The 26,523-nt window shown below is 36.9% G+C and overlaps 1 protein-coding gene across 7 annotated transcripts in view; it reads right to left on the bottom strand.

Moving 5' to 3' along the window:
- TLK1 (tousled like kinase 1) overlaps positions 1-26,523 on the bottom strand; it is a 180,498-nt gene that overhangs the window by 57,139 nt on the left and 96,836 nt on the right. For 5 of the 7 annotated variants that reach the window (XM_055572258.1, XM_055572262.1, XM_055572261.1 and 2 more), the window contains exons 4-6: positions 5,678-5,753; positions 2,331-2,377; positions 276-371 (exon numbers count right to left, since the gene is read on the bottom strand). In XM_055572258.1, coding sequence (XP_055428233.1) covers positions 276-371; positions 2,331-2,377; positions 5,678-5,753 — 219 coding nt within the window. Of the gene's footprint in view, positions 1-275; positions 394-2,330; positions 2,378-5,677; positions 5,754-26,270; positions 26,340-26,523 lie in introns of all 7 variants that reach the window. The other 2 variants (XM_055572263.1, XM_055572264.1) reach the window with 2 other exon arrangements.

Here is a 26,523-nt window from a genome sequence, read left to right as displayed (position 1 = left end):
AAGGTAAATGCTAATATATATATATATATATATTTGATCCCTGAGTTGGGAAGATCCCCTGGAGGAGGCCATAGCAACCCACTCCAGTACTGTTGCCTGGAGAACCCCACGGACAGAGGAGCCTGGCCAGCTACAATCCATGGGGTCGCAAAGAGTCAGACATGACTGAGTGACTAAGCACATATATATAAAAGGCCTCAATAAAGACAAATTGTAAAAATTATTCATTCAGTACATATAACCTCTGAGACATAAAAACACATGGAAAAACTTACAGATGAAGAAGGAGTGGAATGTGAATGTGAATTCTGAGGCGAACGGATTGCAGGAGGTATGCCTCTTACTGGACTTGAGCCATTTCCACCTTGGTACTGAGGGTAAAAGGAAACACCACTATATATATATATATATACACACACATATAAAACCAAAGTTTAGAAAGATGTTTTAGACATGGCATTATGAATTAATTTAAACATATCTTATTATTTTTGGGCAGACTCAAAGACAAATTTCCTCAAAGCAAAGAACATGTCTTATTTTTCCTTCAAATTTTAACAGTTCCCTTATGCTTGTGAAGCCAGCAGGAGCTCTAATCCCAAGAAACTTTAATCTCTTTACAAGTAGATGTGTAGATGTTAATCAACTATCTTAAGACAGAACTGTCATTCCCAAGATCTGTTAAGTATCCAAATGTTCATAGCACTATAAAAGAACTACTGGACCAAGTCCCTTCTTAACAGCACAAAGTCTAATACAAATTGATTCTTTCTTACATGCATTATAGTGAATGACTTAATCACGTATGAAGAGAAGCCATCTAATCTGTTCCATAGCTTTCTCGAGCCTCATGTTTCTGAACCAAGAATGGAAGGCAAAAATAATTTGCTGCTAATGGCTTCATCTCTGGGTATTAGGTATGAACAGCAGAAAAGGAGACTTCCTAGTGTGTTCATTAAACAACTTCCTACAACTAAAGAACTTATTCTAAATTTTTAATCTATAGTGCCTAGCATAATGCTCAGCACATAGTATGCATTCAAGACACTTGAGATGTGTTTATTTGAACAGACCCTACCTTTGGCAAAGATTTTTAATGACATTAACACTAAGGGACTGACAGCAACTAAAGAGCTTTAGGTGTATTTTATAGTCTGCAACTGTTTTAACTTAGATTCTGTAAACTCAAAAAAGAAAAACAATGGAGGATATATACATATATATATATGTGTGTGTGTGTACATATATATATATATATATATATATATATATATATATATATATGAGTGAAAGAGAGTGACTGTGTTAGTCACTCAGTCATATTCAACTCAGTGCAACCCCATGGAGAAGAGCCCACCAAGCTCTTCCCTCCATGAGATTCTCCACGCAAGAATACTGGAGTGGGTTGCTATGTCCTTCTGCAAGGGATCTTCTCAACCCAGCATTTATATATATACATATAAAAAATACAGCTCTTCTCCCAACCAGCAAATTCTGCTCTCTCTCAAGTAAATATAAATATTTTTCAACTGACTAATTATTTTACTAATCACATTAATATTTTATAATTAATCACATTAATATCATAATATAATGGTAGATAAAAGTGTTTCTGTGTACAGGCAAAGAAACATTCCAGATAGGGTAAAAATTTAAATTTACCACTGTTTATTATTTTCAGGGACTCTTTAGATTCACATCTCTATCATTATTTAATCTCCATCCACAGGCCTCAGCTGTTGCTTTGGTATAATAAAATCTTGACTGACAGTACAAAGAATTCTAGAGGCTCTTCCATTTAAAATTTGCCTTTAGGTAGGATACTTTATGCGGCTTCCCAGGTGGCTCAGTGGTAAAGAGTACACCCGCCAGTGCAGGAGACTCAAGTTTAATCCCTGGGTCAGGAAGATCCCCTGGAGAAGGAAATGGCACCCCAATCCAGTATTCTTGCCTGGGAAATCCCATGGACAGAGGGCCTTGGCGAGCTACAGTCTACAGGGTCACAAAAGAGTCAGACACAGCTGCATGACCAAACAACAAGGCTACTTTAACATCTCTGGTTCTCAGGTTCTTCACCTAAAACAGGAATACTAATACCTGCTTTGACCATCTCCTGACCTATTACAAGAAAATATGGGAGAAAGTCCTTTGAAAATTATGATGTGCCGTACCAAAGTAAAAGTAAACTTTCATGTTCCTAGAAAGACAGGACATCACATAGTACCTAAGTTCTGCTTTAATCAAGTAGATCAACAAAAGCAGACTTGGTGGTTCAAACAGCCTATGGCAGAATTATATTAAGAACTGAAGATATTCCTCAATGAACTTACTTCAAAATAGTCGCTAATTTTGTGGCCACGTCCCCCAATACTTTTTCCTAAAATATAAAAGTAAAAAATTTTACAGATTTAAAGTCAGTCGTGACTATCTATCACATATTATATGAGAAAGAGAATGTGCCAAACTTAATTCCCCTAATACACACAAAAATAATGTTAAGAATATGATATTCTAGTTGGGTGGTGATGGGCATTTAAATACTAAGATTCCTCAGAGGGTCAGATGCCAACTTCACAATTCCAAAAATCAAATGATATTCCAATAGATACATGTCAATTTAAAAAGTCTCAACTATGGGAAAATCAGAAAAATAAATCATATTAAAAGACTGCCTGCTTTTAAAACAACATTATTCATATTGCTTCATGGTTACTAACTTCAGAAAAGTATATCAATGAAAAATATATCAATTAAAAAAGACAAGTGGCAGCTGTATAACTGACAAACCAATTATATCTATAAATAATAAAAAAGCTCGGTCAACACAAACCATAACAAACTGACAATAACATGCTTTAATATGAACACTATTTTGTAAAATATCTAATTTTCTAAAAGGTATTTTCAAATTAATAGGATTTTTTTCAAAAATAAACTAGATTTTAAATATTGTGCTTACATGGCCACTTTGATAAAGTGGTCAAAATTATCTTTAATTAAAAGTTTTGCTCCAAAATGGACTTTAAAAAAAACAAAAAGCAAATAAAATGAAATTTTTCATCGATTTTATAAATACTAAACTGAGAAGCTGCTAAGAAATACAGCATTTTGGATGGGAGTTACCCATCCTTCATTAGAATTACACTGAATACATCATTTCTTCAAGTTACAAAAGAAAAACTAATGATAGCATGGAGTCAAAAGCATTGGATAATATAAACATTTATCAATTCAATACTGACACATCATCCATTCACTTATTTTATTCAACAAACATTTCTTGAGTGGTTACTATTTGCCAGGCATTGCCGAGATGAACAAACAATACATTTAAAGGTCCAACAACCTCAGATTCCTTCTGGAACAAGGTAGGGGGCATTAAAAAAAACAAACTAAGAAGTAATACAACCTAGAAATTTTCAATAGTTTTGTACAGGTTTATTCAGAGGTCAGGGAGGACTGTAAGGTTTTATATACCAAAGGAATTTTCCTTCTGCCTATAACAACTTTCTTCCAGATTCTGAAGTGGTGCCATCTTTTAATGAAGACAGAGACATTTTTTGGTTGCCTACCAGAAACTATTTCCCCAGTTCTTTTTCCCTGATTGAATCCAAATTTTATTCTGTTAACGTTCCCTCCCCTGCATAGACCATTTAATTTCAGTTCAGTTCCGTTGCTCAGTCGTATCCACTCTTTGCGACCCTATGGACTGCAGCACGCCAGGCTTCCCTGTCCATCACCAACTCCCTCAGCTTGCTCAAATTCATGTCCATTGAGTCGGTGATGCCATCCAACCACCTCATCCTGTCGTCCCCTTCTCCTCCTGCTTTCAATCTTTCCCGGCATCAGGGTCTTTTCTAATGAGTCAGTTCTTCACATCAGGTGGCCTAAGTATTGGAGTTTCAGCTTCAGCATCAAGCCTTCCAATGAATATTCAGGAATGACTTCCTTTACGATGGACTGGTTGAATCTCTTTACTGTCCAAGGGACTCTCAAGAGTCTTCTCCAATACCACAGTTCAAGAGCGTCAAGTCTTTGGCACTCAGCTTTCTTTATGGTCCAACTCTCACATCCATAGCTTTGACAAGATGGACCTTAGTCTGTAAAGTATTGCCTCTGCTTTTTAATATGCTGTCTAGGTTGGTCATAGCTTTTCTTCCAAGGCTGTTTCCTATTTGGCCTCCATTCCTAGTTCCCTATCTCTCCTCCTCCTTCTAATCAGAAATTCAATTTTTCTCAGGTATCACGCTTTCTGCACAAGACCTATATTTCTAAGGGGAATGTTACCACATTTTCAATTTCAGAGACGGGCCTGATTTTAAGGGCAATACCTCTCATGGACATAGTTGGTTTTGGAATGGACACAGAACCAAATTCTGACCAAGAAGATGACAGGAGAGGTTTGCTATGAACTTAAATAAGCCTACGTCAAAGAGAGGTTAAAAAAAAGAAAAGCACATAGAAAACCAGCCTCTCTCTAAAGCAAGTACAAGTGTGGAGCATGAAACGAGGAGATACAATTTAAAATGGCCACAGTCCTAAAATCATAAAAGGAAAAAAGCAGACAATTCCATAGATGGCAGATCACAGAGAAAATGATGTGGCTTCCTAAAGACATAGGTTGGCTCAACCAACCCAGAAGTCCCACACTATATTGGGACCTGCTTTTAAGTGAGCTTTAAAATTTAATGTTAAAACTATCATAACTAATATAACTAAGTAAATCCAAGTTCACTAAGCACAGATGAGGAAACTACACCAAGATCAAAAAGGATCTCAGGCCAGGCTGAAATACAAAATAGCACAAACTTAGAGAAAGGCGCTAGAGTGACTCAACTTCCCCTTTCCACAAAGACAGCTGCTGCAAATATATTTCTTGACCCCAGTGCCACATGTAAATACTTACTTACTACTTACTTACTTACTACTTACTAAGCCATGGGTTCATAGCTCTAGACTTTGTAGCTAAAAATGGCTCCAAAACACATAATATATGCATAAAATCATCATTACATATGATTCAAGAGTCCAATTTATTGTATTTAATCTTGAAAAACCAAATTAAATGATAATACTATCTTATCCATTATAAGAAGTTTTGTAGTCTAATGAAAGTAATTTCCTTACTAGTTTATAATATAAAATGTAGAAGAAAAGATGAAGAAAGGATATGGAAAGAAAGCAAAAAAGGATGAAGAAAAGGTATGGAAAGAAAAAGATGATGTTTTAATGAAGCTCCTCAATCATTTTTATATAATCTTTTTTTCAACAAAAAGGATGAGTAAATTTAGGTATTTGTTTCAAAGCAAGATATAAAATTCTTATCCAAAAACAAGAAGTCATTTCAACACCATATTTCATATAAAGAGAGAACAGAGAAAGGTGATAAAGGTAATGCATATCAGGTTTGGACATGACACTTTCTAATTCTCAAAAAAATAAAGGAAATGTTAAAAAGAGTAACCATAAGCAAACTACCTGTGGTACAAAAAGATTCCAACTTCATAATATTTTTTACACAAAGTATATGTAAGCTACTATTAATGCAGATATTACACAGTATCTATATAAATCACAAGAACAGAAAACTTTAAAACAAATTATTAATTGATTAAAAACCAGAATAATTAATTGCAAATACCTCTTTGGGTATGAAGGAGGATTTTGCTTCACTTACCCTGACTACTTTCATTCTGGTTTTCTGCTTTTCTTTTTCTTCCTCTGGATGATTCTGATTGTTTCTTCTCTGGTGTCTACGGAAAGCAAGTTAACAAGAGTTTTATAGTTTCAACAAACAAAATTTTATAATCACTATAAATGTCATTTTTATTTTCTAATTAAGAATTTTGCTAAATAGCATTCATGCAATGTGAATGTCTAATTACTTACATACAATTCCTTTAAAAGATAAACTTCCATAGCTATTGTATAAATTTTTAAAATTCGAAATGTAGAAGGCCTTGCACATATTACTTGAAATTTATAGAATGTGATTTGAGGTGGATGAGAAATCTGAGAGTAATCAGCCTTAAAAGATGCCCTTCAAATTCTTAAAAAACCTCCACACAGTAACAACAAATCACCATTTGTTTTTCCCATTAGTTTTCTACTATTAACATATATTCTATAAACTTGGGCAAGAAAAAAAGAGCAGAACATAAATCCTAACATATATAATTCCTACATGCTTGAAATCACCTAAATGCTTGAAAATTATCCAACAACAGCAAATTCATAGATTATACCCTAAATCAGGCGTCTGCAAACTAACAGTCAGCTGGCCAAATCTGGCTAGCCACCTGTTTTTCTCAAGGCCCATAATCTAATTCTTACATTTTTTAATGACTGAAAAATATAAAAACAAAACAAGACTATTTTATCATATGAAAATTGTAAGAAATTCAAATTTCAGTGTTCATAAATTTGGTTTTTTTGGAACACAGTCACACTTTTTCATTTATGTACTGTCTATAATTCCCTTCACACCGCAACAGCAGAGTAGAGTAGTAGTTCTGTCAGAAACTGTATGGCACATTAAGCCTAAAATATCTGGACTTTTAAAAAAAAGGTTTGCAGAGCTCTGTACTACTCGATGGCTTGTTCTTAAATTACAGGTTTGTTCTTTTAACTGATAGGAAGTACTTTCATCAGGCTAAAACAACAATTTTTGTGGAGTCTGACAGAATGTTGTGTTTAGTGAAAAATTAAAACCAAATGTGCACAAGGCAATGGCACAGGGCCCTCAAATTCTAGAAGCCTGGCAAATATATCTGATGCCAGAACACAGACTATCTGAATGAATGAAACATCAGGCAACTTAAAATAGTTCTCTAAAGGCAATGGAGTCCTCCAACAAGGAAGGGACTTAACCCACATTTCGATGTCTCTTGTGGGTAGTTCTGTGATTAAATAGTATGAATGACAAAATACAATGACAGATAATACCTTGAGGTATAATACCTTGAGGTTTATATAGGTGCTCAATATCAACCTAACTCATATTGAACCTCTTTGGTTCCTCAAGGTATTATTATCTGGGGAATTTTAAGTTCTCTCACTGCCATTTTGCCAACAACATAACAAATTTAGAGAGGTTTAAGTGAATGCTACTGATCTCTGAATTCTTTAAAAACAGAAGTTACATCTTCTCCCCACCACCTCCTCCCACCTTTATGCCTAGCATAGTTATTTAATATTATCTTATAAATATATGAATATGAAATAACTTGCTCAAGGTAACCAGGATTCAAATCAGATTCAATTCTGTGTATTTCCAAGCCCTAAATATGCTTTTCCCCTCCTTCTATGTGTCATGATTATGTGTCCTACATCAAGAAGTAACTGAATGAATCAACTATACAAAAATACTTCAAAATTGTCATTAAGTTCATAAATAAAATTTATTATGTCCAATAAACTGCCCATATGTTTTCACATCATAAATTAAGAGATTAAAGAGAGCCACTCTAACTAACAATCTACTCAGGAGACAGACTGACATACGCGCAATTTAGGATAAACAGTTTATTACTTGACTTAAATGATAACTAATCTTCTATTTCTGTTGGAATAAAAATATCATCAGAAAAATTCTAAGTTAACAGTTTCATAAGGAATCCTATAGTGGATTTTAAAACAAAGGAGGCATCCCAAATAATAATTTATTCATATCCTTCCCAATTTAATCTACATAAAAATATAAGGCCAAGGAAATATGGTTTTTCAGAACAGTTTCTGAAAATGCTTCTAAGAACCATTAAAATGCTAGCATTCACTGGCTAACTCCAAGTGGGGATGGAATGGAAAGATACGGTATAGGTAGGTATTCTCAAACTTATTTGGGATAACATTCATTAAATACTTTACTGGATATACACTTCAAGACATTTAAGTCTTTTTTTCCTTTTTTTAAAAGATATATAGGGTAACTGAGTAAAATCTTTCTCTCCAATGCAAAATTTCCCTGAATTAAAATTTTTTCTGGAATAGGGAAGTGGGACAGTTTTGGGAGAAATGTCATTCTGTTTATCAGAACAAACAAACCCTCAAATGCATAATGATTACAGTAAAGAAAAAAAGGCAACAGGCTTCCCTCCTTTAAACCAGAGAAGAATTTGAGGAAGGAGAATGAAGGGAAAAAAGGATGACAGGACTAAAATTAATTTTAAGACTGTAATCTAAGACTAATGTGGGTAAGCAGCTGGAAATAGCTAGTAACTGAAAAGCAGAGCAAAGCAAAAGATGAGAAAGGGAAACCTAGATGTACCTAAATTTGCTTGTAAAGTAAACACAGGCATTATAAACATACCATTTTGCCTTCCCATGAACCCACATCCTAGTATGTAGGATATACCTACATCCTAGTGGGTATATACCTAGTATATACCCACATCCACTACCTAGTGCTGACCTCTGACTTCATTCTCACCTCTGTCAGCCCAATAGACCATAATTTTCTCAGAAGAAAAGTACCATGGATCTCTGGAAACACACAGACTAAGAATCTAACTCTGGGTCTACTATTTACCATAATTTTCAGCATGTTCCTTAACCAAGACTCAATTTTCTCATCAATTTTAAATGTGATAACAGGGGCATAAAAGGACTGTGGGGACTAAATGAGAAACATACCAGAAACATAACTAAAATAACATCTAGAACAGTGTATAGTCTGTATCAGTAAGCTATGCTTATCTGAATGGCTATCCTATTACTCCAAATATCTGCGCACTTGTATGTTTCAAGACTTCAGTCAAGTGTCATTCATTAAATGATTAGCAGCTTTTGACCTAATAGTTTACAAATTACTTGTAGGGTTTGCAAAATAAACGTTTCTTCTTTAAGGTCCCCAGTCAACTCTGATATCAACTATAGGCCAATTTAGGCCTTCAGTCTAGGACCTAAAGATTACATCACTAACTCTAAGACAAATATACTTTAAACAGTTTTCTGGTTTTGAATTTAAATAATCTGAGCAACACCTATATTAAACAAAACAGAAACTCTCAATGAAGCCTAATGTTGCCAATTCTCCTAGGTCATTCTTTGTGTATGGACTTATTTTGAAATTTCGAACCTTGAGGATTTAGGATAGGCAGAAACTCAGCAAGTATTTAACCTCTAAAATGGCTAATCACTGAAAAAAAGTTCAGAATACTATCAGCGACTTTCACATTGTACTCCAGGAACACCTCAGGGGAAAGGAGGTTGTGTCTCCGAAGTTACTGAAGGAAAGGAAGGAGCAGGTGGCTGAGCTGAGGCTCCAGCCACCAGTGAGTGCGTGTGTGCTCAGTCACTTCAGTCATGTCCAACTCTTTGCGATCCCATGGACTATAGCCAACCAGTCTCCTCTGTCCATGGGATTTTCCAGGAAAGAATACTGGAGTGGGTTGCCATTCCCGTCTCCAGTGTCTAGCCACTAGACACATCCTATCCCATACCGTATCCCTTGGAACACAGCGTATATCTTAAGATCAATACTGTACACCAGATTTACTTCAAAGAAAGAGATCAATGACTTCAAACATGTTTAAAAACCCCTGATCCTGACCAAACATCAGTTTCCTAGAAAATCTAAGGGACATCAATCAGGTCACCACTGTTAATTTTGTAAGGTATAAAACTTGTATACATTGAGCATTTTATACAGAACACTTTCAAACTTGTTACTGCTCTAACACTGTCATTCTTTCCTCTATTTTTTTCTCAGTTACTGCGCTACAATTGAGCACAACGGGAAGGATCATTATGGAAGGCAAAATAGTATGACTTGGCTTTAAAGTAAAGATGGAAAGACTACAGTAATTATAAAAAGTCAAAGAATTCCGGCATTCAGTGGAACAGTGGTTAGGAGAATATGATGAAAGGAGAAATTGGTCTTCTTCAAATCCATTTAGTTTTAAAAGTTCTAGTTTGTAATCATACCAAAACCTGAATGATTACTCTGGCATTTAAATGTTCCAAGATATTAGGGTGAGTTTATACAGCATTTTCTAGAGTTAGAAGTAAATTAAAAAAAAAAAAAGATAAATCTAAAGGACTCAAGGGGCAATAGTGATATATCTAATGTTCTATTTCATCTGAAATTTAAGTCAGTGATTATTAAACAAGGCTTTTATATCTAATCATGTGGCCTCTAGATTTATCTTAAAAATAAATCTGCCTTTCATCAATGCAAATAAGACCAAATATAAGAAAATAAGAACCTTAATGCTATCACAGAGTGAGGGAGGGAAAGCAACATGGATTGTTGAAAATTGATCACCACCTCTACAAGCCTCCAACTAGAGTGAAAGTCACTCAGTCGTGTCCAACTCTTTGCCACCCCATGGACTATACAGTCCACGGAATTCTCCAGGCCAGAGTACTAGAGTGGGTAGCCTTTCCCTGCTCCAGGGGATCTTCCCAACCCAGGGATCGAACCCAGGTCTCCCCGGGTAGAGAGGTATTTTAAAATTACTGGAATAAATGCATGACAGAAAATTTTAACAGTTTGTGGAAACATATTATAATATCAGTAAAAGAGGAGTGGATATTAAAATTTATTCTTCACCTCTACCTTAGGTAGAGATCATAGCTCCAACTGAATGGAACAAAAACAAAAGTCAGACAGCATCACATATAATAAAATTATTGAGTTAACAGACACAAATATTTTTAATTTCTTTCCGTTAAATGAGAAAATAAGGTAGAAAGAAAAGTTGCTCTAATATTAAGTAATATCTGTATAATAAAATATTCAACCCTCAAACTTGTCAGAATGGCTTTTTTCTGACTGATTCACTTACTAAAGACTGATTTAAAAAATACAACTCATTAGCTACTTCAATGATTCATATAGTTACTGAGGTACCAAATTCAAGGTCATTATACTTTTGACAAATGGCACTTAAACCTTTTGCCCACAGCTGGTAATAACAATGCTTCATTCACATTTCTAGGCAAAATCTTTCAAATTAGTTTTGAGACAGAAGAAATCTTTGATATTTTATAGCACATACCCAAACAGCACTGAACTAAAAGGGACATCTAGAGCCTTATAACAATAATCAATGTAAAACAGATGTTCCAGTCAAGAATATCAAATGTACAAGAAACTATTTCTTCCAACCTTTGCTGTAAAGATTAGGTTAGAATAATGCCCTATATGAAAAATGAAATTCTGTAGTGAGAACTTCCTTGCAGCTTTGTATCTGATTTACATTTAGATAAAATCTATCACAAAACATGTATACCCTAATTCCAGGATGATTTTGAGTTAGCATGACCTGAAAAATTCTCAGTCTTTCTCTGCCCAAGAGTCAAACTTTAATATTAACAATTATCTATAAATCTTTGCTTGAATCTCTGACACCCAAAAGATCTATGTTATACTGCAGAATTCAATATAAAAAATATGAAAAGTTTATATATGCAACATTTTGGGATCTTATCACCAAATAAAAGCTGTTCATCAAATAAAAGCTGTTTCCTTGCTGTTCAAAGGAAATCCAATCAACATATCAGCAATTTTGAGTGTAGCCTATTCTGCTGTATTGCCTTTATTATTTAATAATATGTAATGTCAAAGATGGTAGACAGCCAAAAAGAAATTAGGCAACCCCCAACTAAAATGTATGCTGCCTTAAGTTAACTTAAAGTGCACCAGCTCACAACATTTTTAAAAGCCTGAAGGATTTTGACTCCCTCCACAAATATACAGCATCCATAACCACTTCAATACCTAAAAATATATAATATTTAATCTCATTTTCAATTTTTAAAAGCTACTTTATACCTACCATCCTCACAGCTGTATTAGGTTGGTACAAAAGTAATTGTGGTTTCAGACCATGAAATTTAAATCACTGTAACTAGGCTCAAACATGTCTTTATTAATCAAAATAGGAACCATTACAGTCAACACATTTTTGCCAAAGAGAAGTTTATTTCTACAGTGTAAAATTCAGGCCTCAGGATTCGACGAATTTTTGGAAACCATTCTCTGTGTCCTATAGAGGTGTTTGAAGAAGTGGTAGTCAGTTGGCGAGAGGTCAGGTGAGCACGGCAGATGAGGCAAAACTTCATAGACTAATTCGTTCAACTTTTGAAACGCTGGTTGTACATCATGTGGCCGGGCGTTGTCATGGAGAAGAACTGGGCCCTTTCTGTTGACCTATGCTGGCAGCAGGTGTGTTCAGTTTTTGGTGCATCTCATCAATTTGCCGAGCATACTTCTCAGATGTAATGGTTTTGCCAGAATTCAGAAAACTCTAGATCACCAAAATTCAGCAGCAGATCACCAGTGACCATGACCTTTTTTGGGTTGCAAGTTTGGCTTTTGGAAGTGCTTTGCAGCTTCTTCTTGATTCAACCACTGAGCTGGTCACCGCTGATTGTCATATAAAATCTACTTTTTGTCGCACATCACAATCCAATTGAGAAATGGTTCACTGTTGCTGCACAAAATGAGAAGACCACACTTCGAAATGATTTTTTTTTTTTGATTTGCAGTCAGCTCATGAGGCACCCCACCTATCACGTGTTTTCACCTTTCCAATTTGCTTCAAATGCTGAATGGTCAACATTGAGTTCTTCAGCAAAACTTTCTGTAGTTTTAAGAGGATCAGCTTTGATGATCCTCTCAATTGGTCCTTGTCACCTTCCAATGGCAGACCACTGTGCTCCTCTATCTTCAAGGCTCTCATCTCTGTGGCAAAACTTCTTGAAGCACCACTGCATTGTATGTTCGTTATTAGTTCCTGGGTCAAATGTGTTGATGTTGTGAGTCATTTTTGCTGCTTTATGACCCATTTTGAACTCAAAAGAAAGAAATTTGCTTTTTGACTAACATCATTTCCATAGTCTAAAATATAAACAGCAAGTAGTAAGTCATTGGCAAAAAAACAAAGCAAGAAATGTGCATTAAAATGATGTATAACATAACCACATTTATTAAAGAATGCATTCCAATATCAAAAGGCAAAGACCAACAATGCAAACTGCAATTACTTTTGCACCAACCTAATACTTCTTACAAGGCTGTATATTGTCACCCTGCTTATTTAACTTATATGCAGAGTACATCATGAGAAACACTGGACTGGAAGAAACACAAGCTGGAATCAAGATTGCCGGGAGCAATATCAATAACCTCAGATATGCAGATGACACCACCCTTTTGGCAGAAAGTGAAGGGGAACTCAAAAGCCTCTTGATGAAAGTGAAAGCAGAGAGTGAAAAAGTTGGCTTAAAGCTTAACATTCAGAAAACGAAGACCATGGCATCTAGTCCCATCACTTCATGGGAAACAGATGGGGAAACAGTGTCAGACTTTATTTTTGGGGGCTCCAAAATCACTGCAGATGGTGACTACAGCCATGAAATTAAAAGATGCTTACTCCTTGGAAGGAAAGTTATGACCAACCTAGATAGCATATTCAAAAACAGAGACATTACTTTGCCAACAAAGGTTTGTCTAGTCAAGGCTATGGTTTTTCCTGTGGTCATGTACGGATGTGAGAGTTGGACTGTGAAGAAGGCTGAGCACCAAAGAATAGATGCTTTTGAACTGTGGTGTTGGAGAAGACTCTTGAGAGTCCCTTGGACTGCAAGGAGATCAGCCCTGGGTGTTCTTTGGAAGGAATGATGCTAAAGCTGAAACTCCAGTACTTTGGCCACCTCATTCGAAGAGCTGACTCATTGGAAAAGACTTTGATGCTGGGAGGGATTAGGGGCAGGAGGAGAAGGGGATGACAGAGGATGAGATGGCTTGATGGCATCACTGACTCGATGGACATGAGTCTGGGTAAGCTCCGGGAGTTGGTGATGGACAGGGAGGCCTGGCGTGCTGCAATTCATGGGGTCGCAAAGAGTCGGACAAGACTGAGCGACTAAACTGAACTGAACTGAATACTTCTTACGCTCCTATTACCTGGACCTATTCTAATTTATATTCACATTTGCTTAAAAGGAACATATTACATCTTTGATACTGATAAAGTACAGTTTTGTTTGCCATTTTCTTATCATTCATATGGCATAACTATTTCTTGGCATTTTCTCTTTTGGCTTTCCATTTGACTTAAGGCTTTATTTACTAAATACTATAAACCATAAAATTAGAATCAAGTTGGACCTTCTCCTCTGTTCATATGATCTGAAAAGTAGTTTTAAAATCATACAATCTGGATAAAACAGCCACAAGGAGCAAATACTATGGGGGGAAAAGCAAATTTTCAAGATACTGTAGTCTGAGAATGTTGACATTTTGAGAATGCCTGTTACAAATACTATTATTATAATACAAAATACTATTATAAATACTAAATTCAGAAAGTTAACTACCTGACTTTTTTAAAGTGGTATTTCATTGTTATTATTTTCTGTCTAGCAGTACTACTGCACTATAACCAGAAAAAAAAAAAAAATTCTTTTTAGTCTATTTTTTAAAAGAAATTGTTTTATAATTTATCTATCAGCACCAATTCTCAATGTTGACTATATTTCATAATCACAAAGCTGTTATTTAAAGCTCATGCTGGCGTCCCCATCCCAAATTTAAACATCTATTAAAGGATATCAAAGAAATCTGTATGTTTTTAAAAGCTCCAAAAGTGATGCTAATACATCATCAGGATTAGCAATAGTCAATCTAATATATAGCAATACAGCATGTATTTCCTGCACATTCCACTTTAGAGAATCTCTAAAATTAGTTGTTATTCTTTATATACTCTTCCATTAAAAATTACAGACCAAAATTGTGACATACAGCAGAAACTTCATTAGGATATGAGAAGTCCAAGGGGTTATTATGGTTACTCAGTTATTTTAGAAAATGAGAATTATTCTTAAAGAAAATTAGTAAAATACTATGTTCTCCTGACATAAAAACACATCCAATACTTTAAAAACTGTACTATAGTACAAGCATAGCTCATTTTATTGAGCTCTGCTTTACTGCACACTTTGCAGATGTCATATTTTTTACAAATTGAAGGTTTCTGGCAATCTTGATCTAGCAACTCTTTTGATCCCATTTTCCCAACAGCATTTGCTTACTTTCTCTCTCTGGATCACATTTTAGTAATTCTTACAATATTTAAAACTTCTTCATTATTATATTTGTTATGGTGATCTGTGATCCATGATCTTTGATGTTACTACTGTAATTGTGTTGGGGTGGCACAAACTGTAACCATATGACAGTGATCTTAATTGATAAAATGTTGTGTGTCTTCTGATTGCTCCACTGACCAGCCATTCTCTCCCTCTCCTTGCACTTCTCTATTCTCTGCTACTGCTGCTAAGTCACTTCAGTCGTGTCCGACTCTGTGCGACCCCACAGACGGCAGCCCACCAGGCTCCCCTGTCCCTGGGATTCTCCAGGCAAGAACACTGGAGTGGGTTGCCATTTCCCTCTCCAATGCATGAAAGTGAAAAGTGAACGTGAAGTCGCTCAGTCATGTCCGACTCTTAGCGATCCCAAGGACTGCAGCCTACCAGGCTCCTCCGTCCATGGGATTTTCCAGGCAAGAGTACTGGAGTGGGTTGCCATTGCCTTCTCTATTCTCTAAGACACCACAATACTGAGATTAGGCCAACTAGTAACCCTACAATGGCCTCTGAGAGTCCAAATGAAAGGAAGAGTTCTACATCTCTGACTTTCACCAAAAGCTAGAAAGGATACAGCCTAGTGAGGAAGGTATGCTGAAATCTGAGAGACAAGCTGAAAGCTAGGCCTCCTGAGCCAGTTAGTCAGGTTGTAAATGCAAAGAAAAAGTTCTTGAAGGAAATTAAAAGTACTACTACAGTAAACACACAAACTGTAAGAAAGCAAAACACCCTTACTGGGGATATGGAGAACATTTGAGTGGTCTGGACAGAAGATAAAACCAATCACAACATCCCCTTAAGCCAAAGACTAATCCAGAGCAACTCTATGAAGGCTGAGAGAGGTGAGGAAGAGTAGAAGTGTGAAGAGGTAGAGGTTGGTCCATGAGGTTTATGGAAAAAAGCTGTTTCCTTAACAATGAAAGTACAAGGTGAAACAGCAAGTACTGATATAGAGGCTGCAATGAGTTATCCAACAGACCAGCTGAGATAATTACTGAAAGTGGCAACAGTAAACAACAGGTTAATGTAAACAAATCAATCTTCTATTGGAAGAAGATGCCACCTAGGACTTTCATAGCTCGAGAGAAGTCAGTGCCTGGGTTCAAAGCTTCAAAAGACAGGCTGACTCACTTGTTAGGGGCTTTTACAATTGGTGACTTGAAGTTACAACCAATGCTCATTTACCATTCCGAAAATCCTAGGACCCTTAAGAATTATTACTAAATCTACTCTGCCTGTATTCTGTCTGAATATTCATTGGAAGGATGATGTTGAAGCTAAAGCTCCAATTCTTTGGCCACCTGATGTGAAAAATCAACTCAGTGGAAAAGATCCTGATGCTGGAAAAAACTGAGGGCAGCAGAAGAGGGTGACAGAGGATTAGATGGTTGGATGGTATCACCAACTCAATGGACATGAGTTTGAGCAAACCTGTGAAGGACAGGGAAGCCTGGCGTGCTTCAATCCATGGGGTTGCAGAGTCGGCTATGACTTGTCGACTGAACAACTAATACTACGACTCTGCCTGTGCTCTATAAACGGACAACAAAACCTGGATGATCACACATCTGTTTACAACATGGTTTACTAAATATTTTAAGCCCCCTGTTGAGTCCCAGTGCTCAGAAACAAAGAGATTCCTTTCAAAATATTACTGCTCACTGACAATGCACCTGATCATCCAAGAGCTCTGATGGAGATGTTCAAGATTAATGTTGTTTTCATTCTTGCCAACAAAACATCCATTCTACAGCCCACAGGTCAAGGAGTAATTTCAACTTACAAGTTTTATTATCTAAGAAATACATTTTGTAAAGCTATAAGCCACCTGTGGCCTTCCCAGATGGCACCAGTGATAACCTGCCTGCCAATGCAGGAGACAAAAAAGATGTGGGTTCAATCCGTGGGTTGTGAAGATCCCCTGGAAAAGGAAATGGCATTCCACTCCAGTATTCCTGCCTGGAAAATTCCATGGGCAGAGGAGCCTGGCGGGCTACAGCCCATGGAGTTACAAAGAGTCAGACACAACTGAGCGCCTGAGCACATAAAATATAGCTGCCATAAAATTCCTTCGATGTAATTCCTTTGATAGATCTAGGCAAAGTAAACTGAAAACTTTCTGGAAAGGATTCACTATTCTAGAGCTATTAAGAACATCTGGGATTCATGGGAAAAGGTTAAAATATTAACAGGAATGTGGAAGAGACAGATTTCAACCCTCATGGATGACTTTGAGGGGCTTAAAGCTTCAGTGGAGGAAGTAACCACAGATGTGATGGACAGCAAGATAACTAAAAGTAGAAATGGAGCCTAAAGATGTGACTGAATTGCTGCAATCTCATGATAAAATTTCATGCTCCGTGGTAAAGAATCCACCTGCCAATGCAAGAGATGCACATGTGGGTTTGCTCCCTGAGTTGGGAAGATCTCCTTGAGTAGGAAATGGCAACCCGCTCCAGTATTCTTGCCTGGAAAATCCCATGGACAAAGGAGTCTGCTAGGTTACAGTTCATGGAGTTCTAAAGAGTTGGACAGAACTGAGTAGCATTACTACTACAGAGAAATCAATGGCAAAAGGAAGAGTCAATTAATGTGCAAACATCATTGTTTTAGAAATGGCCAGAGCCTCTCTAACTTCCAGCAACAATCACCCTGACTGATTAGTCAGCACTCATCAGTATTGAAGCAAGACACTCCACCAGCAAAAAGATTACGACTTGATGAAGGCTTAAAAGATGGTGAGCATTTCTTAAAGTGGTATTTAAAAATTAAAGCATGTACACTGCTTTTTCAGATAAAATGCTACTGCACACTTAACAGATTATGGTATAAATATAACTTTTATACACACTGTGAAACCAAAAAATTCATGTGACTCGCTTTATTTTGGTATTTGCTTTATTGTGGTGCTATGCAACTAAACCGGCAGTATCTTTGAGGTATGCCTGTATAAGATACTAAAACCAAATTTCTCAGTATTGTCAACTTGTGCTGAATGTACTTAAGTGTGAAAACATATTTGTCAGAAAAAAAACATTTGTGAAGTTCTGTCAGTCCAGGCATATCCTGGATTGGCAAATTTGATGAATATGCTAAATCATCTTAAAACTAAATATTTCCAAAAAAGAATACCACTCTTTTTCAAAAGACTAACTAGGGTCATTAACTTATAAGTAATATACCACTTTAGTTATACAGAGAGAGCACAGAACAATAGTTGAAAGCTTCACTTTCAAATAAGACACTGGAGAATTTTAACTATTAACTTACTATATGTAGCAAATTAACCTCTCTGGGCTTCTGTTTTCACAGAAGAGACGTGAAACTTAAACAGAAATGTCATCTAGCTCCACATGTAACATGCTAAGACTTTATTTTCCCTCCTTCATTAATGGGGTGGTTCCCAACCAGAGGACATTTGCCTCTACCCCAAAGGATACATGGCAATATCCAGAGACATTTTCAGTTGCCACAACTCGGGGTGGGGGCCAGGGGATGGGCTACAGATATCTAATGTATCATGTAGAGATGCTGCTAAGTATCCTATGTTACACATGACAACTCTCTCCCCACCCCAAGAATTATCTGGCCCCCAAAGTCAATAATGTTTAGAAACCTTGGTTTGATGAACACATTAGAATTATATGTTGACACAAAAACTGCTTGTGTATTATGTGACAACTAAAGGCTGCTATCAAATTTATTTATTCAACAAATATTTACTATGTCTCTATGATGCTTAAGTGCTATACCAGAGTCCACTTTAAAGTATGTCTTCATTGTTAAAGTGACCTGGAATTTTTCTCTTCAAATATTGCTTTATCAGCTTAGAATTTTCTTGCTCTAAAAATCACCCACCCCCACTAAAAATGTACTTTTTTAAAAAGGGAAACACTAAAAAAAGGGGGTGGGGGGACATTTAACAGCTGTTTGTTTTCTAAATAAACCACTAACTGCTAAGTCACTTCAGTCGTGTCCAACTCTGTGTGACCCCATAGACGGCAGCCCACCAGGCTCCCCCGTCCCTGGTATTCTCCAGGCAAGAACACTGGAGTGGGTTGCCATTTCCTTCTCCAATGCGTGAAAGTGAAAAGTGAAAGTGAAGTCGCTCAGTTGTGTCCTACTCTCAGTGACTCCATGGACTGCAGCCTACCAGGCTCCTCTGTCCATGGGATTTTCCAGGCAAGAGTACTGGAGTGGGGTGCCATTGCCTTCTCCAACTAAATAACTGGCCTACAGAATCAAGATTTATTGATTTATAAGAAATCAAAAATAATCTAGACAGAGTATATCAGAGTTTCTAAGAAGGGAGCCTAAGTGTGTTTATTTTGGAAAGGTGATTCTGACACACACAGTCCTCCACCTTTATGGAAACAGGAACACAGAGCCAGTCAGTACTGGGCCAACATTTGACTTCCAGTGTTTTTCCTTCCAAGACACTAAGGACATATAGTCAACCAGGACAGACCACATCCTTTGCTGTGAACTCTGTCATATAACATATTTTAGCACTGGATACTCCATAACTCTAACTGAATATACTTCCTGTAAGAACATGTCCTTTAGGGACTTCCACCACCCTTCAATGGAGTGGTGTGGGTTCAATCCATGGTGAGGGAACTAACTCCCACATGCCATGGGATAAGGTCAAAGAAGAAAAAACCATGTTCTTTAATGTTTAGTGGTAGACTATTTGAATACAATTTTTTCTTTTTAAATAAAAGGAAATTCCAAGTAATTCCAAGTATTTCACAGAAACTATAATTTCTAAGTTTGACTATTAGTCTTAATAGAGAGAGAAAAAAACACATTTATTCCCCTACTGAGAAAATGTCTTTATTGGTGATACAAAATCCTACTAATCTCACCAAGTACTATAGTAAGAAGTTTGTGAGAAAATACTGCCAGTGGAAGATAAGTAAAGAAGACAGAGGAACTAAATCAAACAGAACACCACAAAGGTCATTAATCGGGCTAAAACATTTCAGAAAATAATGCAGGTTACAGGACACAAAGAATATTTCTTAAAGTTGATGAGGACAGTAAAACTAGATATCTAACAATCTTTAGAAACAGAGTAGGTTTAAACAGAATAAAGTAAAAAACAAAGTAATTCATTTAGGGAGAAACAGGTATAAAAATCTAACTTTCACTGACATTTAACTATACACCACTAAATTAATTTTTCAAGTTTTCTTTCTTACTGGGTTCTCAAACTAGGACATTAAAGAAAAGGTCTGTCTAGGTTATAACGTGTGTGTGTGCGTGTGTGTGTGTGTGTGTGTGGAGAGAGAGAAGTAAAACTTAAATGAATTTTAAAGAAAAGGTCTGTCCAGGTTATAATGTGTGTGTGTGTATGTAGGTATGTATGTATATAGGAAGAGAGAGAAGTAAAACTTACATGAATTTTAAAAATCAATCTAAAACCTGAAATTCAAGGCCAGTATTACCTCTGCTGCCAAGTCGCTTCAGTCATGTCCGACTCTGTGCGACCCCATGGACTGCAGCCTACCAGGCTTCTCCGTCCATGGGATTCTCCAGGCAAGAACACTGGAGTGGGTTGCCATTTCCTTCTCCAAGTATTACCTCTACTTTCAAATAAAATCATAACTTCCAATCAATCTAAGGTCACTAAGTGTTCATAGAGGAAACATTTCAGCTAAAGAATATGTAGAGGACAAAAGGCAATATAAAAACGTAGAGATGGGGATGTACATTAAAACAAAGGTAAAAACAGAAAATGCTCTCCTAATCCAGGCAATTCACGAATACCAGGGAATCAATCATACCATTTAATCAATTCATATATGTCTATGCATAATTTAATGCGAAAAAGGAGATTTTTAAATTAAAAAACTATTAAAGAACTATATAAATAATATGACTTGTTCTAAACATGAAAATAATGCATCCCTAAAGCCAAGTGGCACCCCACTCCAGTACTCTTGCCTGGAAAATCCCATGGGCGGAGGAGCCTGGGAGGCTGCAGTCCACGGGGACGCTAAGAGTCGGACACGACTGAGTGACTTCACTTTCACTTTTCACTTTCATGCATTGGAGAAGGAAATGGCAACCTACTCCAGTGTTCTTGCCTGGAGAATCCCAGCGACGGGGGAGCCTGGTGGGCTGCTGTCTATGAGGTCGCACAGAGTCGGACACAACTGAAGCAACTTAGCAGCAGCAGCAGCAAAGCCAAGTAAGGTTGTTTTAGTTCTGATTCCCTAGTGTTCTTGATTTCTACTTCCTCCAAAATATGAAAGTAAGAACACACACAACGTGGCCCTTTAAAAATTATTTTTAGAAAAGAATAAAACTAAGCATTAATGCTTCAAAGTGTCTTCAACACCGTAACTTCAATTCAAATAAGGAGGGGGAAAATTTGGATTTAAATACCAAGACTATTTCTAGAAATTAAATTCAAATGAGAAAGTTAATTAGATCTTTCATAAAATGGCTTTCGTTAATCAACATTAGTTCCTCTTCGCTTTCTGTCACTAGAGTGGTATCATCTACATATCTGAGGTTGTTGACACTTCTCTGAAGAAAATCAAGGCAATGAATCTATATCATATTCCTCTTTCATTACAATCATTACAATTCTGAAAGTGCACCAAAGTTTAAATGTTTAGATGCAACAACTGTTCCAGCTTCTGTGTATCTGTAACTTAAAAATCCTTAACCCTAAATAAATCAAATATCCCCCCAAATGCACTTGGATCAAAAAATAAACAATAATTCAATGCCAGTGGATACATGGTAAAAGAACTGATAATTACCCAGAAGGAAGGGGAGAAAAAAGTTTAGTTCTAGAAAAGGATAGTATGTATTTTAAACTGTTCAACTATGATTCAGGTTATACAGAAGTTGTATAAAAGGAGACAAAAGGATCCTGCAAGGAGAATGGCAAATGGGTGGAAAACACTGATAAAAGGAAACATGGGCTCCTTATCTAATCCTCATAAAATAATCTGTACTTACTGCCAGAAATAATAATAATCTGCCAGGAGGTAAGGCACACAGACCATGTCTCTAATTCCTTCAGGTATCCTAAGACATTTAAATAAGGTGAGTGACTCCTCTCCCCTGTAAGCTCCTTCCTTGTCTCTCCCATAAATTTTTTTTATTATTCTCCTCACACCCACAATCCACTCAAGATTTTCTCCTTTAGTTGATACTCTCTATTTTCATTCTGAAGAAAGAGAAAGGTTATCAGGTATGGAAGTTCACTGATCAGAGGAAAGATTGTTCCTAGTCAGTCCTGTCCACAACTAACCCTGTCCACCGAGTTTGGAACTTCATACCACCTCTGGGCAAAGTTTACTTTAGTTCCTCCTCTCTCTTCAGCACTTTGCTTGTCCCTGTCCCATCAAAGGTCTGCTATGATCCTCTCCCTAGCACATAATAAGTCAAGTCTGTTAAGACTCTGGATACCACCTCCCTTTCTTTACAGTCAAGGTTCTTCCAAGAGCAGTCAATATTTGCTCACTGTCCAATTGTTCCTTAATCAACTACTATCTGGCATCTTGCTCTCATTAGGCTACTAACACTAAGCCTAAGTGACAAATTCTTAGTCACTTTTTAGTTGTTATCTTAGTTGACTTTCATGACATTTAATCCTCCTCATTATTCTCCTTCTCCGCTGGCTCCTCTTGTATCCACCCCTTTACCTCCTCCTCTTTCTCCAGCACACCCATCTTGCCTGCTCACATTTCCTAGCATTACATACACTATGAGTTCATCTTTAAAAGCGGTTTTTAAACTTCTGGGTCTCCAAACCTGTCTACAAACTTTTAAAAATTGTTGAGGACCCCAAAGAGTCTTTGTTTATGTGGGATGTAACTATCGTTTTAACATTTTAGTAGATAAAACTAAAAACACCAGAACACACAAGTACACAATCAATAAATCATCAGTAATGATGTCATCACAAATCTTACAGCCTTTGGCAATTTTCACTGTAAACTCATGATGAAATGAACATTTACAAGCCAAATATGTTTTAGCGATACTATAAAAAAGGCAAATAATGTCTTTGCACTCTTGTGTGCCAAAACCCACTAAGTCTTCATCTTCAATCTAACCTCCTTCTGGAGCTCCAGATAGCTTCCTCTGCTTTGGCCATTTCACAGGTATTCAAACTCAAAACTGTCCAGAATCTAATGTGTTACCTTCTATGCTAACCCATTCATCTTCCTTCTGTGTTGTCTATCTCACTCAAAGACATAATCATTCATCTGAGGCTGCTGCTGCTGCTAAATCACTTCAGTCGTGTCCGACTCTGTGCAACCCCAGAGATGGCAGCCCACCAAGCTCCCCCGTCCCTGGGATTCTCCAGGCAAGAACACTGGAGTGGGTTGCCATTTCCTTTTCCAATGCATGAAAGTGAAAAGTGAAAGTGAAGTCGCTCAGTCGTGTCCAACCCTCAGCAACCCCATGGACTGCAGCCCACCAGGCTCCTCCGTCCATGGGATTTTCCAGGCTAACTACCTATAAATAATCTGAGGTTCCTCCCTCTCCTTCTCTACCCTCATTCAGTCATCAAAACCTACTTTTAAAATCTAGTGGAATCTGAGAGCTTGTTAGAAATGCAAACACCCACTCCAGATCTGTAAGAACCCTTGGTAATTCACTTGCACATTAAAGTCTGAGCAGCATGGGCCTGGGTGGTTATAGTATCAATAGTTGAGAGAATCCAAAGAAGGCAAAGTCCAAAACACAAACTTGAGAGCACTGTAATTAGAACTCCCACTTGAAGTTTTCTCTCTGGTTAACCCTGGAGTTTTGTAAAGGCAACAGCATTCCTTAACTAAATGATCTTCCCAACTTGGGTTTCATCGTCCTCTCATTTCATCCTATTCACTGCCCCCTTAAGGAGCCTTCTTCATCTCTACTTGTCTTGTTTCCCTTCTTGTCATCTTCTAGAAAGAAGTCCAAATTCCTTACTATGAAATACAAGGGCACTTAAACTCTGACTTTGCCTATCTTTCAGCATTTTTGCATTATCTTCTCTATATAAGAAGTTGGAAAACCAGGTCAATCACCCAAGCAGCTTGTTTTTGTTTTTTCCCCCAAGCTCCTCAGATGAGCTAAAGGACAGTTAGGATTGACAATCACGGCCCTACATCTTGAACAAAACCATGCTGTCGTTGTTCAGTCGCCCAGTCGTGTCTGACTCTGCGAGCCCATGGACTGCAGCCTGCCACATGCCATACTTCCACGCAAAAGCACACCCTAGTACCGCTGCCTGCTTTCTTCTCATTCTTTGTCCTTGTCCTCTGAGATGAGCCCACAGGCTTTCCTCAGGACTCAACTATCATCTCTTCTTTGAGGGAAGACCTCTCTTTCCTCTTTCCCTACCTCTCCCCTGCAGGCAGATGGAATTAGAGGTTTCTTGCTCTTTCCTCCCATAGTACCTCGTGCTTGCATCTGTTGTAGCACAGCCCACACTGGTTATGGAACTGTTTGTCCTACTAGACACTGATCTCATGTGAAAGCAAGAACTGTGTCCTACTCATTTTTATATTCTCTGTGCTTAGACATACAGATTAGAAGATAACAGATATGTAATAAATGCTTACTGAAACTACATTTTTAGAGACTGCTGAACAGCCCTAGAGTGATGTAAAATAAAGCAAAACAAGACTGATGCAATTTCTTTCATCCAAGACTGGACAATTTCATCAAAAGACAACCCTTTTTGTTTTACAATTTTACATTTAGAAATAAAAGGCAAGCTCATGTATGAAGTGATTCACATATAAACTACAATGAAAATTTCAGCTGAAGTAATCAACCTAACATTGAATATCAGATGTTTTTCACTTTTAATAGTAAAAGGATAGATGAAAACAAGAGGTTCTTAGTGTCTGAAAAACAGTACTGGGAAGAGGTTAGAAACCAGGGGGATATTATTAGTAGGCTAAAATCTTCATAAATACTAAAAGGAAGTAAAATGCCCAATTAATGAACCAAAAATGCAAGATATGCATAATATTTATATTATAATGTGGAAATAAATAGCAGGAAGAAAAGCTAAGAGAATGGAGATCAGGGTGAGGTAGGGGTGGGTGGTAGAGAATGCTATTAAAAAAAATTAATAAACCTTCTGCTGTCTATAAAAACAAAAACTATTATCTTAAAAAATAAAAAATGTTATGGTTCAGGGGATGGATTACCAAAAGAATAAAATGACATCAGCAGACAATGGAATACTACATAAACCTTACTATTACATGTACTGGGGAAAAAAGAAGTACTTCTATCCTGCAGCTCTTTGCTCTCAACAACTTTACTTCATGACCCATGAGAATCTGTACTGTGATGTACATGAAGTATCACCCTAAGGGAAATCATTAATTGAGCCATCTCGTAGTGAAACAAAGTCTTCCAGACAAATCACTTCTTAAAAGAGAAACCCCTGCCCCCAAATTTCCTTCTTCAAATTTTAAGGAAAACATATAATCTGTAGTCATTTCCAAAATATTATGCCACTTAACCATTATTTTGTAAAAATTCCAGATGCTGAACACAAAACAGCAAGAGCCAAAAGATTTTGAAAATTTTCTACTGTGACCCCAAATGTCAAAAGAAAGCCAAGTACATCCAACGGTTAACCAAATTGTATTTCAGTGCAAATACCATTAAGGTCTTAAAAAAACTTTTTTTAACATAAAAATACAGCCAAAAGTGAGCCTTAGAATTCTTTGGTTATTTTCTTTCAAACTGATTCTTTTGGAAGAATTCAAATATTGCATCTACAACTTACTTGGGACTATGGGTACCTAAAAGGAAGACATAAATATATAACCATTACAGGTGATCTAACTTTTCCTGTTTTTCTATTAAAAAAAAGAAAGAAAGAAAGAAAAATCTATCAAAAACACCAGGTTTAGTGAACATAAAAGAGAAATATCTAAAATTATTTTATTACCCTTCATAACATAAAACCCTATGAAAGAGGAGGCATGTGAAATTACTACATAGACCCAAACCTGTGGAAATATCAAGAAATGTTCCAAAATCCAAGAAACATTCTTGATATGGTTTTTGAAAAAATGTATTTTGACAAGATCTAAACCTACAATTCTTCAGGACTCAGTATGTATTAATTTGGAAAAAAAAAAAAAAAAGCTGAACTGTGATAATCTGGTGCTACAGGGGCTACTAACGCTTACCTCAAGGGAACCTACTGCAGATAAAGTCCCGTCACTTGCACAGTCCTTTCAGCTGCCTGCCAGTTGTCTCTGTGGAAGGGAAAGCCTGATGAGTGAGAGCCCTATGCCACACTCCTTTGGAGTGTCAGGGTGCCTGCACAGAACTCCACAAAACTGTCTACCTAGAGATTCCTAGATGCTTTCAATACAACAGGGCTTAAAAAGATGCCGCTGCTAATATTCTCCTTCCACTGAACACCAAACTAAATGGCTA

Source organism: Bubalus kerabau, chromosome 3 (genome assembly GCF_029407905.1).
Source record: "Bubalus kerabau isolate K-KA32 ecotype Philippines breed swamp buffalo chromosome 3, PCC_UOA_SB_1v2, whole genome shotgun sequence".
Classification (NCBI taxonomy): domain Eukaryota; kingdom Metazoa; phylum Chordata; class Mammalia; order Artiodactyla; family Bovidae; genus Bubalus; species Bubalus kerabau.
Note: the sequence above shows the minus strand (reverse complement) of the source record. Positions and strands in the feature narration are given on the sequence as shown.